General features: G+C 35.4%; 1 gene segment (V, D, J or C); it reads right to left on the bottom strand.

Moving 5' to 3' along the window:
- Nucleotides 1-7260: 7260 nt before the first annotated feature.
- Nucleotides 7261-7834, bottom strand: LOC110288334. The segment is given in 2 exon segments: nucleotides 7261-7571; nucleotides 7750-7834. Coding segments are annotated over 2 exon segments (360 nt in total).
- Between the last annotated feature and the right edge of the window lie 7582 nt (nucleotides 7835-15416).

The following is a 15416-nucleotide window of genomic DNA, read 5'->3' as shown; positions in this document are numbered from 1 at the left end:
AACATTTATTCCACATTGTAGTGAGACCAACCATCATGAGCTAGCAAGAGAAAATGTATTTTGAACTTTGTTTTTTATTTACTTATGTATAAGTCTTTATGCCATGTGTATATGCCAATGCCCTGAGAGTCTTTTTTATTATAGTCTGCCATGTAGATATATACCTGTTGATTTGCAATGAGGTAAGGCCTCTTTAGCTAGGGTTTAAGATACTAATCTCACTACACTATAAATGAAGCCAATAGTGTTAGTAAATAATGTTAGTAAATAATGAGTTTTTCTAATATGCCTTTGTACATGCTTTAATAAGAACCGTTGTCTAATAAATGTGATGAATCTTTTCTTTTGAGAGTTTTGTTTTGTTCCCATTATACACAGCCAAGCTATCACAACACTAAATTAAGGCATTGCTCTTTTTCATAACTATAATATAAAAATAGTGCTATTTAGGATATGTGGTTTGTGTGTGTATGTATGTGTGTGTACATTTTTATGTCTGTTTGTATGTGTCTACAAGGTTTGTGTGTGTGTGTGTTTGTGTGTGTGTGTGTTTGAATTATAAATTTAAACGAAACTAATTTTAGGGGAAGACTTGTTTTTTACTGGATAAAAAGTTTCTCAGGACATTCATAGATGTACATAATTTTCTATTATCCTTTAGGCATCTTGTAGGAGAGGGAGACTCAAGAAGTCCTTTATTCCTTTTTTCAGTCTCCTGTGAGCCAAATAGGAACAAAGACCACAGAGATAAAATTAAAATCTTCTGTTGTTTTGAGAGGTCTATTCTACTCAAGGAAGTCTGTTGGGCCTCTGGGGAGGCAAGAGTATTAACTGCAAGAAGTGTGGAATCCCTAATGGTCACATGCAAAAAACAGTAAGTTAGAACTGAAAGTATGATGTTATAAGAAGACACCTTCTGTTTCCACCCTTCCTCACTGTATTATTAAATGTGATGAATAGCACTTTCTGTAGTGTACATGTCAAAATAGTTTATAATATGAAATGAATGAAACTGGCTGCTCATATGACTGAACTATAGCTCACCATTAATACTCAGAGTTAATTGTAATAATGAACTCCAGGATCATTTTAGTGAACAAATCTTAGAGACAAAAGGTCACTCTAATGATCAACATATTTAAGGACATTTGAAGAACAAATTGACAAACAAAACCCCTGAGAATTTACTTCCTTTGAATAAATGTCATAGTCTCACTTGAACAAATTTTGATTTGATTAAATATTGTAAGTTTCAGAGTGCAGACTGGAGGAGATTGTACACAATACAAAGACTTTTAAAAATATTATGTTTATCTTAATAATTTTACATCAAAGTTCATTCAGAGCCAGTTTCAAAGTGATATATGTTGTCAATGTTCCATCTCGTGATGCATACCTTCCACCCTGCTATTTCCTTTGAGTGAAATATTCTCTTTTTTGTGTGTTTGTTTGTTTGTTTGTTTTGAGGCAGGGTTTTTCTATATAGCTCTGGCTGTCCTGGAACTCACTCTGTAGAACAGGCTGGCCTCGAACTCAGAAATCCACCTGCCTCTGCCTACTGAGTGCTGGCATTAACGGTGTGGGCCAAAACACCTGGCTCTGAGCTAAATATTCTATTGAGTTTTGTTTTTAAATTTGCTTTTCCTTAATCTTACTCCCTCTTTTTAATTGTTACAATATTCAAATTTTGGCCTACAACAAAATTGAAGTTTCTGGTGCCAAGTATTCACAATTAAATGAGTATTCATAATAACATTTTATAACCCTAAACTCATCATTATACTTTTTCACCAGAAATATATGGGCTGAGCTACATTCAGAAATCTACTGCCAAATGTTCTGACACAACAGAAAGAACCAGGTAAAGAGAAACTCTCTAGATTTGCTGCTCTTGTGGGCTCTTTTACAATTAACTTGATTTTCTCATAGATAAGCTAAGCCTGTCTACATAGTTGTGATTTTGTTTCCACATATGGATTCAGAAAGAGTATCTTGGTTTCTAACTCATCTAATTAGCAGAACAAGGAGAAAACACTGGAACATACATAAAAGAATCCTTTCAGAAGGTAATTATTTTAATGGTTAATAAAGTATAGATGCCGGGACAAAGTAACAAATCCATTGCATGTTAATGATATAGAACTGTAAGGGCAATTCACAGAAAAGTTAGTCATATAGGCTGGTGATATGAATAAGTCACATTTACTTAGTATGTTCAGGTACTAGGGTTTCTTTAAGGAAACATAAATATTCAATTATTCATATCTCATATTACCAGAAGTTATTAGAAACTCAAGGTTATATACAAATGGAATAAGTCTTCCAAAAGACTACATGTTTTGTATTGGCTAGAAAGCAATCCTTTAATTTATTTCTGTTTTCATCTTTTATTTAGTTATGTGACAACGACGACACCATTGCATACACTAGCAAGATTTTGCTGAAAGGACCCAGATATAGCTGTCTCTTGTGAGACTATGCTGGGGCCTAACAAACACAGAAGTGGATGCTCACAGTCTGCTATTGGATGGATCACAGGGCTCCCAATGGAGGAGCTAGAGAAAGTACCCAAGGAGCTAAAGGGATCTGCAACCCTATGGGTGGAACAACATTGTGAACTAACCAGTACCCCGGAGCTCTTGACTCTAGCTGCATATGTATCAAACATGGCATAGTCAGCCATCACTGGAAACAGAGACCCATTGGACTTGCAAAATTTATATGCCCCAGTACATGAAAACGCCTGGGCCAAAAAAATGGGAATGGGTGGGTAGGTAAGTGGGGGCGGGGGATGATATGGGGGACTTTTGGAATAGCATGGAAATGTAATTGAGGATTATACATAATAAAAAAAATATTAAAAATTAAAAAAAGAAAGAATTTTGGGCAACGGCTTGCTAGATATCATTCTGAAGGTGATAAAAATTGTAGTACAACAATCCAAAAAAATGACTATTTTCATTTAGATTTTTATATAATATTGAAAGTTCCTTGGGTGTATTTTTGCATAATTATTTATTGAACATTTATACAGGCAACTTTTGTACATTCATTTAAGTAGGTTGCATAAGTAAGTTGTCTTTATAAAGAAAAGAAATTGAGTTCATTATGAAAAGTTGTTGGATGTATTTCAAACAATCCATTATAACTTCAACCTAATATTCCCCTCTTGGCAGAATACATATACTAATATTAATTTTTGGAATTGAATCTTTTTGGTGCCTTCTTCTTATTCATAAGAAACTCTAGTACATGAGTAGTATCTGGGCTGGAAGAAAAACAAAAAGGTGCTCCAAATTGGGTGTCCAATTTTAAGTTCTAAGCTTGCAGAGAAGATGAGATAACCAAGAGGAAAGAACTCAATCAAGAGTTTCTTCCTCGTCATCATTGATGATTATCAATAAGATGTCAAACGCTATAGAAATTCTCAGGTGAAGCCTTGGGCATTTATGCTTTACAAATAAAAACATGAAGATTTACTCCAAATACATCTGCAGGGGATACTGACATTCATCATCATGCTACATTTGGATCCCCTTGAACAAAAACTTCCCATTGACACCTTCTTGCAAACCTTACGCTAATCTTCCAAAAGGAATACAAAATGTATCATAAGCTTGAATTTTCATCGGAATCCTAATGATTTTCTAGAGGACTTTGTTCATGAATGTTCACACAAGACAAGTTCAACAACTACAAGCATCAAATCTCTAAGAAATAATGGTAGTAAGCTTGAGGAAGACAACCATGCAGGGCCACAGATAAAATGATAGGAACAGAAAGTTATCAAAATGGAAGAATTGAGTGGGTTTATCTGCAAGGAAGACATGAGGGGTGTTAGAAATAATAGACTGATATTGAACAAGACAGCTACGTAACTGGTAAATCCCACTATTTATATTTAGAATCTCGTTAGTAATAAAGAATGTTGTTAATCATTGAAATTAAACAAGACCAGTATTTTGTAATACAATTAAAATACCAACAGAAATTCATAGTTTACATTGGTAAAAACATGAAGTCTACTAATTAATAAGTAAATAGTTAGTTGATAAGTTCCTAAGGTGAAAATATAATCTCACTGAGCTAAAATCAAGGATTAAGAAGGACTATGTCCCTCCAGAGACCAAAGTGAGTAATCAATATCCTAATTTTGCATCCTTAAGGTGTCCTACATATTCTGAACTCAAAGCCCTAATCTTTCCCTCAACATTTCCTTTGTTATCAGCCCTTTTCTGAATATAACTGCAAGCCCTAGTTAATGGTGAACCATTATGATTGCATTAATTCCACTATATCATTTCAATATGAACTCTACATATCAAAATCCAGAACTACTATTTGACAAATCTCATATGCCAAATAACATGAATGAAATTAAATAACTAGGATTCATTGGACACGGGCCACTATATATGTGTCAATAAATGTTTGCATATATTATAAATATAATTGATAAACTGTCTTCTTGAAAAAGAAAATGAAACTCTCATTTGGCAAATCTATGGTAGAAGAAATGATCAGATAAATAAAACTCTTAGAGACACCAGCTATGTGAGACTAAGGGCTAGGGAAGCTTCTTGTATGTGTAACATAGACTTCATCCTCCACATGAGAGTGAAAACTCTTAGAAACACCTGTGATTTTTTGTCATGGGTTTGTAGGAGTGAGTGAGAGTTACTGCTTATGAAAATAATCAGATATTCCAGGGTAATTGAGCATTCCTTAAAACTTCTCTCCTTAAAATCAAAAGCCAAAACCAAAATCAAACCAACCAAACCAACTAAACATAAAAAAAAAAAAGTATCTCATATCATGATACATCTTCTGATTAGTGCCTTAGGGTATCTTAGGAATTCCTTGTGATTCTACTTCATGAAGACAATAGACAACAATCAAAAAATAGTTAGTAAGTTTCCATCAAAATGGGAAAATTAGAATATCCTCATCTTTAGCTGCATAGTTTAGATATGACATTACTTTACTTCATGAAATAAAGGTGGATATTTATTAGCCCTCACTAATTGGTTTTATTGATCTAACAGTAGTTTTTAATCGTTCTAATGACATATAATTTTAATTGGAAGAAATTGTGCAAATTGTTAACCTTAGAATCTAAACTCTTAATATCCAAAGGCTTGTTCATGATGCATAGAGATTCTTATGCAAAGGTCGGTTGATTATGTGCTTCCCAAGATGTCAAGTCTTGCCTGAAACTGATAATGTAGGCTCTCTGAACCATTTTCCCCACATTTCCCTACAAGTTGAAGGTGGGATGTTGATGGACTTAGGGGTATACAATATCTCTGTGGGTGCTTTTCTAGTCTGTTTCCCTGTCCATGTCTTCCTACACCTTTCAATGAACAATGAACCCTCCTTTTCTGATTTTATATCTCATGGGAGGGTTGATCATTAAGCATGTCCATAGAACATCATAGAAAGGAAAAAAGATCCTGACAAATATTCTTCTAGAAGACATGAGAGCAAGTGAGGAAATGGAGAACTGACTTGCTGATTCACTGATGTCTCACAATTCAAAATTTTTCTAGTGACCTTTCTAGATCACTGGATTTTCTGGTTGTATTATATTGTTGTGCAGAGATACCATAACCAAAAAACTCTCCCAAAGAAAGCCTTTATTTGGGACCTGCTTAGTGTTTATTTCATTATCTTCATATTGTGGAGCATGGCTGCACAAAGACAGACATGAGAGATGAGAGTGTGGAATCTGGATCAGCAAGTGACCAGAAAATAGAAATACTGAGTCTGGATTATGCTTTTAAAACTTAGAGTCTAATGCACTGACACACTTTCCAGAAAGGCCATACCTCTAAATCCTATCAAATAGGGTGTCTTACTAAGAAATATTTGAAACATATTTAAATATATGAAACTATGATGTCCATTCTTATTCATACAACCACAGTACGCATAGAAATAACCAGAAAAAAAGTGCCAAGCACTGAATTTCATGTAGTGTTTGGCAACGCATAAATGTAAAAGTGTTTCCTTTTTGGTTTAGATGTGTATAGATTTTGCTTGAAGCAGTATTTGTCTGTGGAGTCAGGACTGCTCATAAGCCCATGATCCTCTTTATGCAGTTTTTTCTTTGCTAGGACTAAAATTCAAACAACTGATTCTGAAAAAGGTTTCTTGACAAAATATATAAATAATGTGCTAAATACACATTAATATCTTGACTTCCTTTGATAGTGTGACGCTTTCTTCTATAGATGGAGACAGAGAGGCTGGTAACTATGTTTGATGAATTTCATACCAAAACATTGCATTGGAAAATTGAAAATAAACTATTACATAATTATTCCTGTTATTATTAAGTGTAAATTAAATTTAATTAAACTGTAATTTAAATTTAAAATTGACATCACAAATATTTTAAATAATTTGTCTTTCTCTATTTATAACATTAGAATGTCTTTATGATTTTAATTATTCATAGTAAGGTAACACACACAAATGGATTCACAGACAGACAGAGAGACAGGCAGACGGACAGACAGACAGACAGACAGACAGATGATAGCTATAAGAAGAATTAATGTTCATTTATTAGTTCTCTGTTGCCTTCCAGGTTGATTTATTAGTGGGGTGTTCCAATTACTTGTAATGAGAATAGAAAGAAAATATACATGCCTGTCAGTAGTTCTTCTTTTTTAATTTGGAGAGAAAAATATTTTAAGCATATATTAAGAGAACAATTTAGTGGAAAAGAAGCTGTACTAATAAAAACCAGAAAATATATTAGGATGGATACTACTTTTTGTAGGATAACAAAAGCAGTGTGTTGTGAGCAAATGAATATCCTGAAGAAAAACCACAAACTAAGAAGATTCTAAAATCAGTGAAAGTAGCAGAAAATACATGTAAAGGTTCATGGGGACAATCAGTAAAATAGTCTGCCACACTTGTCTTCGACAAACAGAACAAAAATTGAGAATAAATAAATACTGGAAATGTAGATTATTTGAGAACAGCACTGAAGTACAGTGGAATATTATAGAGACATTCATATAAATATGCAAATGACATTCTAAAACAGAACACCCTCTGTGCACTACTGCAATCAAACCACTGGCCACAGTTTATTTCTAGGAGGAAGTAGCTAGACCCTAAGGACTTAGAGGGTTTTTGTTCTAGTCTGTATCACTGTGTGGGTGGGTTACTACTCCACTGCTGGCAGTAATAAATGGCAGCATCTTCAGCCTCCATGCTGCTGATTGTGAGAGANTCTAGTCTGTATCACTGTGTGGGTGGGTTACTACTCCACTGCTGGCAGTAATAAATGGCAGCATCTTCAGCCTCCATGCTGCTGATTGTGAGAGAATAAGAGGTCCCAGACCCACTGCCACTGAAGCGAGCAGGGACTCCAGAAGCCAAGTTGGATGTTCTATAAATCCAGAGTTTGGGAGAGGATTCAGGCTTCTGCTGGTACCAGTGCATGTAACTTACACTTGAGCTTGCACTGCAGGTTATGGTGACCTTCTCCCCTGAAGATGCAGACATGATTGCTGGTGACTGTGTGAGAACAATTTGTCCTCTGGACATTATGACTAGAAAAAAAGCAAAATAGAGAGAGAGGGATTAGTAGAAATAGAGATACAAAAATAATTTTATACCACCCAACATTTAGCTGAAAGAAAAAGAAAAAAAACTGTATTTTAGACTCAAATTCCCCAGGGAAAATAATTTTGGTTGGACTCTGATCTCAAATTCCCTGCCCTCTGTTACCTGAGGCACTGATTATCAAGAAGCTGAAAATCTGCACTTGAAAATCCATTTTGTCTTTGAATTTTGGTCCCTAGCTAATTACGGCTATTCTCATAAGTACTGTGCTTTAAAACAACTGTGAGATATTTGTGGTTACTGAAAATGAAATATGCAAATAGGAAGACACAGTCTAGTCAGTTCTTGGCTTATAAACACATGGGAGAATACGGGCTGTAGGTTCATGAAGATTCACTCATCTAAAACTACTCTGAATAATCACCATTCTCAGTATTTCATGTGCCCTGAAACTGTTTAATTCCTGTTCTATTTATTATCTGAGAGAATCTGAGAGCACTTTTCAAATAAATTACATTTATTTATAAAGCTCAACAGCTCCCGTGTCTGCAAATTTAACTCGAGGCTTGATCAAACATTTTACTTTTTGAATGAGTGGGTAATGGTAGGAGAAGGAGGAAAATATAGTGTTGAAAAGTAAATAAAACAATTTATTTAAAAATTGTTTTAATTTACCTTAGATAAAGTTTTAAATATCTTCCTATTACGTTAACGTCTGCATAGCCATGATGAAGCATAACTATGCCTCTAGATCTTAGGAATGATTTCTCATTCCTCCCTTCATGAAAGACTTCTTCCATTTTTTAATCAAATATTATGAAAAACAACTGAGAGAATCTGTGAATAGATAGATGTATTGAGAGATACTGACCTAAGAATGGTTGAAATCAAGTTACTTATTAAGTATGCCTTTCTAAGGAAACTTTTCTAAAGAAATGGCTAGCTTCTTTCTGAATAAGACGTATTTTCATCTTTCATTGTATTTAGTAGCTAGTCGCTCGTCTTATTTTGTTTACTACAGAAGGAAAAATCTTCTATTATTTTTTGTGAATATGGGCTTTATATTTCACCATTTAAGGATACAAAAGTGATTTCCAGAGTGGTTTTACAAGCTTGCAATCCCATCAGCTATGCATAAAACCAGATACACGGAAATTAATAGAAAAGAAACTGGGTAAGTGTCTTGAGCACATGAGCACAGGGGAAAATTTCCTGAACAGAACAATAATAGCTTATGCCTTAAGATCAAGAACTTGCATATGGGACATCATAAAATTGCAAAGCTTCTATAAGGCAAAGGACACTGTCAATAGGACAATACGGCAACCAATAGATTGGGAAAAGAACTTTACCAATCCAATATCTGATAGAGGACTAATATTAAATATATACAAAGAATTCAATAAGTTTGACTCCAGAGAACCAAATACCCTATTAAAAAACTGGATACAGAGCTTAACAAAGAATACTCAACTGAGCAATATCAAATATTTGAAAAGCACCTATGGAATTGTTCAACATCCTTAGTCATCAGGGATATGCAAATCAAAACAACCCTGTGATTCCATCTCACACAACTCAGAATGGCTAAAAAAAAAAAATGCAGGTGATGCAGATGCTGGTGAGGTTGTGTAAAAAGAGTAATTCTTGTTTTATAATCTCATGTAATTACAGCTCTAGGGGTGGTGTTAGTGACTGAATGGAAGTGTGATTGTGCCCTATCAGATTTAAGATTGGGAAAAATCCTTTCCCAATCTATTGGTGATCTTTTTATCTTATTGATCATAATCAGCAACCAAAAGCAGACACTATTGCCTATGCCAGCATGATTTTGCTGACAAAACACTGACATAGCTTTTTCTGGTGAGGCTATGCCAATGCCTGGCAAATATAGAAGTAGATGCCCACAGTCATCTATTGGATAGAACACAGGGCCCCCAATGGAGGTGCTAGAGAAAGTACTCAAGAGCTGAAGAAGTCTTCAACCCTATAGATCGAAAAACAATATGAACTAACCAGTATCCCCAGAGCCCATGTCTCTAGTTCCATATTTAGCAGAAGATGGCCTAATGGCCATAATTGGGAAGAGAGGCACCTTGGTCTAGCAAACTTTATATGCCCTAGTACAGGGGAATGCCAGGGTCATGAAGTGGGAATGGGTGGGTAGGAGAGCAGGGCGGGGGGTGGGGTATAGGAGACTTTTGGAATAGCATTTGAAATGTAAAAAAAGAAAATATCTAATATATTTTTTTAAAGCTAAACCAAAAAAAAAAAAAACAGAAATGTGATTGTGTTGCCATCTACTGTTAAAATAGCCAAAGTGAAGGCAGCACTGTATAATATCCACTTTGAAGTCTAGAGCCAGTACTACATTTACAGGACTGTGAGCCAAGTAGTCGTATGTTTAGAACAAAAAAAGTACTATGACAAATGTGGTGATTCTTTATTTAATTCGTTACAAACATAAATAAAATACTGTTCACACAGGCATGTTCACACTTATACCACATTTCATGGCTTCATGAAATGAAAAAAGCAGAGATATAACTTGTTCTCTGCGATAAAGTGAGATTACAAAAAGATACAATAATATTGAACATGATGGTATAAAGTCATTTAATATAAAGCCATATTATAACAAACTGTAGAATATGCCATGATGTTTTAAATTGGTGGCACATTATGCTGTGTTCTTGCAATCATGTGGCTACTTTAGAGTCATAGATTGTTGCTACTGCTCAGAATCAAGGAAGAGTAGTGATACCACATACAATGGTATAGAAAACATTAAATACTTGCAATTTGAATTCAGGTTTATGTTGAAAAATGTAGTAATTTGGTAGCCTTATATACGGAAAATTTTGCTTACCTGAACTACTAAATATAGTATTAGTATGTTAAGATACATTATATTGAATATCTCTATAATTTCAACACCATCTGAACTGTATAGGGCTCACTGAGATTTGCCAACTGGATAGGTTCTACTTTTCTATTCTTAAAGGAGGGACAGATTTCCAAAAGGGGGTTATGGTGCACAATCAATGTACTTTTTTCTTATTGAAATATTTATCTCTTTTCTTAGTTTAGTAAGTTCTGTCATCTCTTTGGTCTTGAATTAGGTGGAAGAAATAGGTTAAGATAAATTATACTCATTTTCTTACCTTTTAAAAATCATAACATAGTCACATATTGTTTGTCACTTCTTTTTCCTCCATTCATACAAATCCACATACACTCCTTGCTCATTCCCTGATTCAGGGCTACTTATTATCTCTACTCATACATAAAGTTTGTTTAATTCATATGGTTTTGATATTTAATGTGCAATTCCCTTTGCAAAAGATATTATCATTCCAAAAATACTCCATAAATTATCAAAATGCAGATATTAGGAGAATATGTGGTGACCAGTCCTAAATTATCCAAATACAACACACTTTCTGTACCTATTTCCGAGGAATTGTAAGACCCACAATGTGAGGACTCCCCCATGTTCTGACTCAGGAGAGGCGACATCCCAAATCACTCAAGAGAAACAGTCTTGCTGCAATCTGCAAGAGGACTTTTAATTCAAGTGCACTCTTGGGCCCATGGTCATACACCATGCAGGGGTAGAGGACCATGGCACCAAGTAGCTGAGTAAGGGAGTATTTAAAGGAAGAAACCACAACCAAGGAATTAGGGAGGGTGTTGTTGGAAAATACCAAAGAATCAGTTAAGAGTTCCAAGGAAGTGCAAAGTCACAAGAGTCACAAGGAATACTGGTAATTGTTCCAGTTATCTCTCAAGACAGTTTCTAAGAGCGCCTAACAATAGCATATTCTTTGAATGAACACTCTTTGAACCCAGGAAGCAAGTGGGTGGAGGAATGTTGCTATCTGTTTTATGATTAGNATACCTTGGAGCATTGAGTCACAGAGGTCACATTCCCAAGCCTGGGCCTAAAGGCCTAGAATTTTGCTTTTATATTTTTTCAGAATCATTGCAGAGTGGGGAGAAATATTTTAAGAGCCAGAGAAACTGGAGATTTGCTCTAAGATAGTGTGATATTTTGTATATGCTCAGCCCAGAGAGTGGCACTATGAGGTGTGGCCTTGTTGGAGTAGGAGAGACATTGTAAGTATGGCTTTAAGGCCTTCATCTTAGATTCCTTAAAGCCTGTATTCTGCTAGCAGCTTTCAAATGAAGAAGTAGAACTTTCAGTTCCTCCCAAACCATGCCTGCCTGGATGCTGCCATTTTACTGCCTTGATGATAATAGACCGAACCTCGGGACATGCAAGCCAGGCCCAAATAAATTTTGTACTTACAAGACTTGCCTTGGTCATGATGTCTGTTCAGAGAAGTAAAACCCTAAGGAAGACTGTGTCTCCTAGAAACATCAGAGAAGCTGCATTCAGGTGGTCTAATGGCTGATGAATAAACAAGACATGAACAAGGATGACTCCTGAATACATGTAAACATTGAAATGCTATGGTAATTCTTCAAGGTATTCCACCCTAAATAAAGAATTATTTTGTAACTGTAGAAATTCTGAGAGAAGAAAAAATAACGCTGTTAACTAGAATAGAACCCCTGGATGATCAGTAAAACAGGACTGTATTCAAACTCTGTGTTTTCGACTTTATTTTACCTCAAAGGACATTAGTAATAAGGAAAGTGGTTTTCTGAGTTCCTTCTGTTGGAAGGTTCCTGAGAATCCTCCAGCTTCTCAGGCTGTTATGATGTACCTGATATAATCTGTCTCCTAGTAAAAGGATCTGAATGTGAAGATATCAAAATAATACAGGCTATTGCAACTGATCTTAGATTCTCAATAAACCTTGATATTAGTACTGTATTCATGATTAGAAGACACTTTTTTGACACAGAACATGACAGAAGCAAGTTAATATGGACAAATTAACTGCTAATAAGAGACTAAAGCTGGATAAATCAACCATTCTATGGTGTGAAAACATTTTATAATACATGAATATTCTCTGGTAATTGAAAAATTATGTAATCATACAAATGTCCATGCATTTGGTTTCTCCATTTCTGGTCTAGTTTGGTTATTGAAGCTTGTTTTTCAATTAATCAGAAGTTAATGAAGAAATACATGACTATTCAGATTGATGACACACTCAGACCTGAGAGCTTAAGTTAATATGGAACATCTAGCTTACATTTCTCTCTCAAGTCTCAGAAAATGTCATGGAATAGGTGCAGATTAAATGTAAAACTCAGAAAATAGGAGAGCTGTGAAATGCTGTCCTCTGGATACAATGTGGCTATTGTAGTCTTGAACTCAAAAAACAGTCATTATCTATCTGCAAGATCATGGCAGTCAAAATCCTGATCTGGATGACAATTTCACCTCCAGGACTCAATCTATACTGAGCAATTAGTGCTATAGTGGTTTCTGGAGATCCAGAACCTTTAGTATTAGAGAATATAATAATATTCTCTAGTACTAAAAGTGACCATAGGGTTACCATATTTCAGAAGACAAAACCCCATAAATGCTTATGTGGATATCACTAACTAGGGTAAGTAGGTTATAAAGAGAGAAATATGAGGAAATTTGGGAAGATGGTTGTATTACATGGATATAAAAAGTGTAAGAGGGAGGAAATGACAATAGACATGATAATAATTTGCTGTGTAGTTGTGTGAAACTCAAAATATAGAATATTTGAAAAATAAGCTTTCATTCTAATACACAGGTTAACTCTAAATTTGCTACAGACCTTCGGTGGGTGGCAGACAGACCAACATGCGAGATAGTGTAGAATCTGAATGTACTCTCACAAAGTGAACACCAGTCTTATATAGTACAGAGAATGCAAGGGGTAGGAAGTGACAGCAGCCAAAGAACATTGAAGTGGCACCACACAAAACAAAGGAATGATGTCAAAAGGATTTACAGGAACCAGGCAAATGTTTACAGTAAAGATAAGGCAGTCCTACCTGGGGTCAGCTTAGTGACAGATAAGGATTTCACATTCTAGTCCTATAACTTTGAACCTTGTGAAGGCCAGCACCAGGGGTTTCTGCTCTTAGCAGGCCTCATGAATAATGCAATATCACAATCCCCCTAATCCCTAGGCCTTGCTAAATTCTTATATGAGTGTAACTTTTAAGTAACTGGAGAATCTCCATTTGTCAGAAGAATTCACCGACTTGCTTCTAATATGCAATGTAGCCTGTACTGAAGATATCTTTCTCAGTGGGATTCCCTGGCTCTTTCATGGTATTCCCTTGTTTGGGTGCAATTTGCTGTCCTTAGTAAATACTCTGGAGGCCAGCTCTGAGCTACTGGTTCCCTCTTTTGTAATGCTTACTTAAGTTACTGAATAGCTAACTACCTTACTGCATGCTTGCCTGATTCCAAGCTTCTGGGACCTTGGACCACTGGGGAGACTTAGCTGTATCAGGATTTAATCTTAAAAGGCATTTATAATAAAATATTAAAAGAGAGCTCATAGTTCCCATACCAGACTAAAGCGGGAATGGTGTATGAGTATGTGGGTGAATGCAAATGCCAAAGCTCCAGGAGGTGAGTTTCCTTGAAACTCTTTTCCTCTTGAGTGCTTACAGACTTTTCATCCTGTCAAGCAGACTTGACCCAAGTGTGTGACATTTCCCAGTGTGCATGGCATAAATTATTGGTCTCCTCTACTCATTCTCTTCATTGCTGTTACTACCAGAAAAACCAACACATCAACTTCTAATATTTAATGAAAACCTTTTTAACCCATCAATATAGCTCTAGGTTTTCTTTGTCTATTTCCTAGTTTGGACTTTCATTATCTGTAGCAGAAACCTCTCTGTCCCTTTTCTTTCCCATGTTCCCTTTCAGAATGATTGTCACTCTTTTTACTCTGTCCTTTTCCTCTTGGATTTTACACTTTTCATTTATCTTTAAACTAGTATTCATAGCTATTACATTATTGTTTTGCACATGTTTCTAAGTTTTGGGTTGTGGTGATAGGTGTTTATGCTTCCTATTTAAACCCTTTTGAGAACCCTAATCGCTTCTCTAAAATTTGTCACTTTTTGATTTCAGCAAAGCTATGGAAAGTGACATTCCTAAACACAGATGGCCTTCAGAAATGGCAGATAAACATGATGCAAAACACTCCAGAGAGAGCACCTTTGTAGACCCTTTAGGATAAACAATCACACTTGCTTCCTTTCCCCAAGCCTTGGGTAGCTCTAGAGGGATGACTCAGCTGTAGGGTTGCTTATGTTCCCACAGTGAAATGTTGATGTTTAATTATGTTCAAACTTGAGGACTTAAGAATGAATTGGTGAGCAATATCATCTATATACTCAAGAAATAATACACTGGAAATAAAAATTGGCAAAATCAAGAGGAAAGAACTCAATCAAGAGTTTCTTCCTCGTCATTATTGAGGATTATTAATAAGATGTCAAAAGCTATAGAAACTCTCAGGTGAAGCCTTGGGCATTTATGCTTTACAAATAAAAACATGGAGATTTACTCCAAGTACATACAGGGGATACTGACATTCGTCATCATGCCACATTTGGATCTCCTTGAACAACAACTTCCCATTGACACCTTCATGCAAATCTTACACTAATCTTCAAAAAGGAATACAAAATGTATCATAAGCTTGAATTTACATTGGAATCCTAATGATTTTCTAGAGGACTTTGTTCATAAATGTTCACACAAGACGAGTTCAACAACTCCAAGCATCAAATCTCTAAGAGATAATGGTGAGTAAGCTTGAGGAAGACAACCATGCAGGGCCACAGATAAAATGATAGGAACAGAAAGTTATCAAAATGGAAGAATTGAGTGGGTTTATCTGCAA

Source organism: Mus caroli, unplaced genomic scaffold (genome assembly GCF_900094665.2).
Source record: "Mus caroli unplaced genomic scaffold, CAROLI_EIJ_v1.1 scaffold_13773_1, whole genome shotgun sequence".
Taxonomy (NCBI): Eukaryota; Metazoa; Chordata; class Mammalia; order Rodentia; family Muridae; genus Mus; species Mus caroli.
Note: the sequence above shows the minus strand (reverse complement) of the source record. Positions and strands in the feature narration are given on the sequence as shown.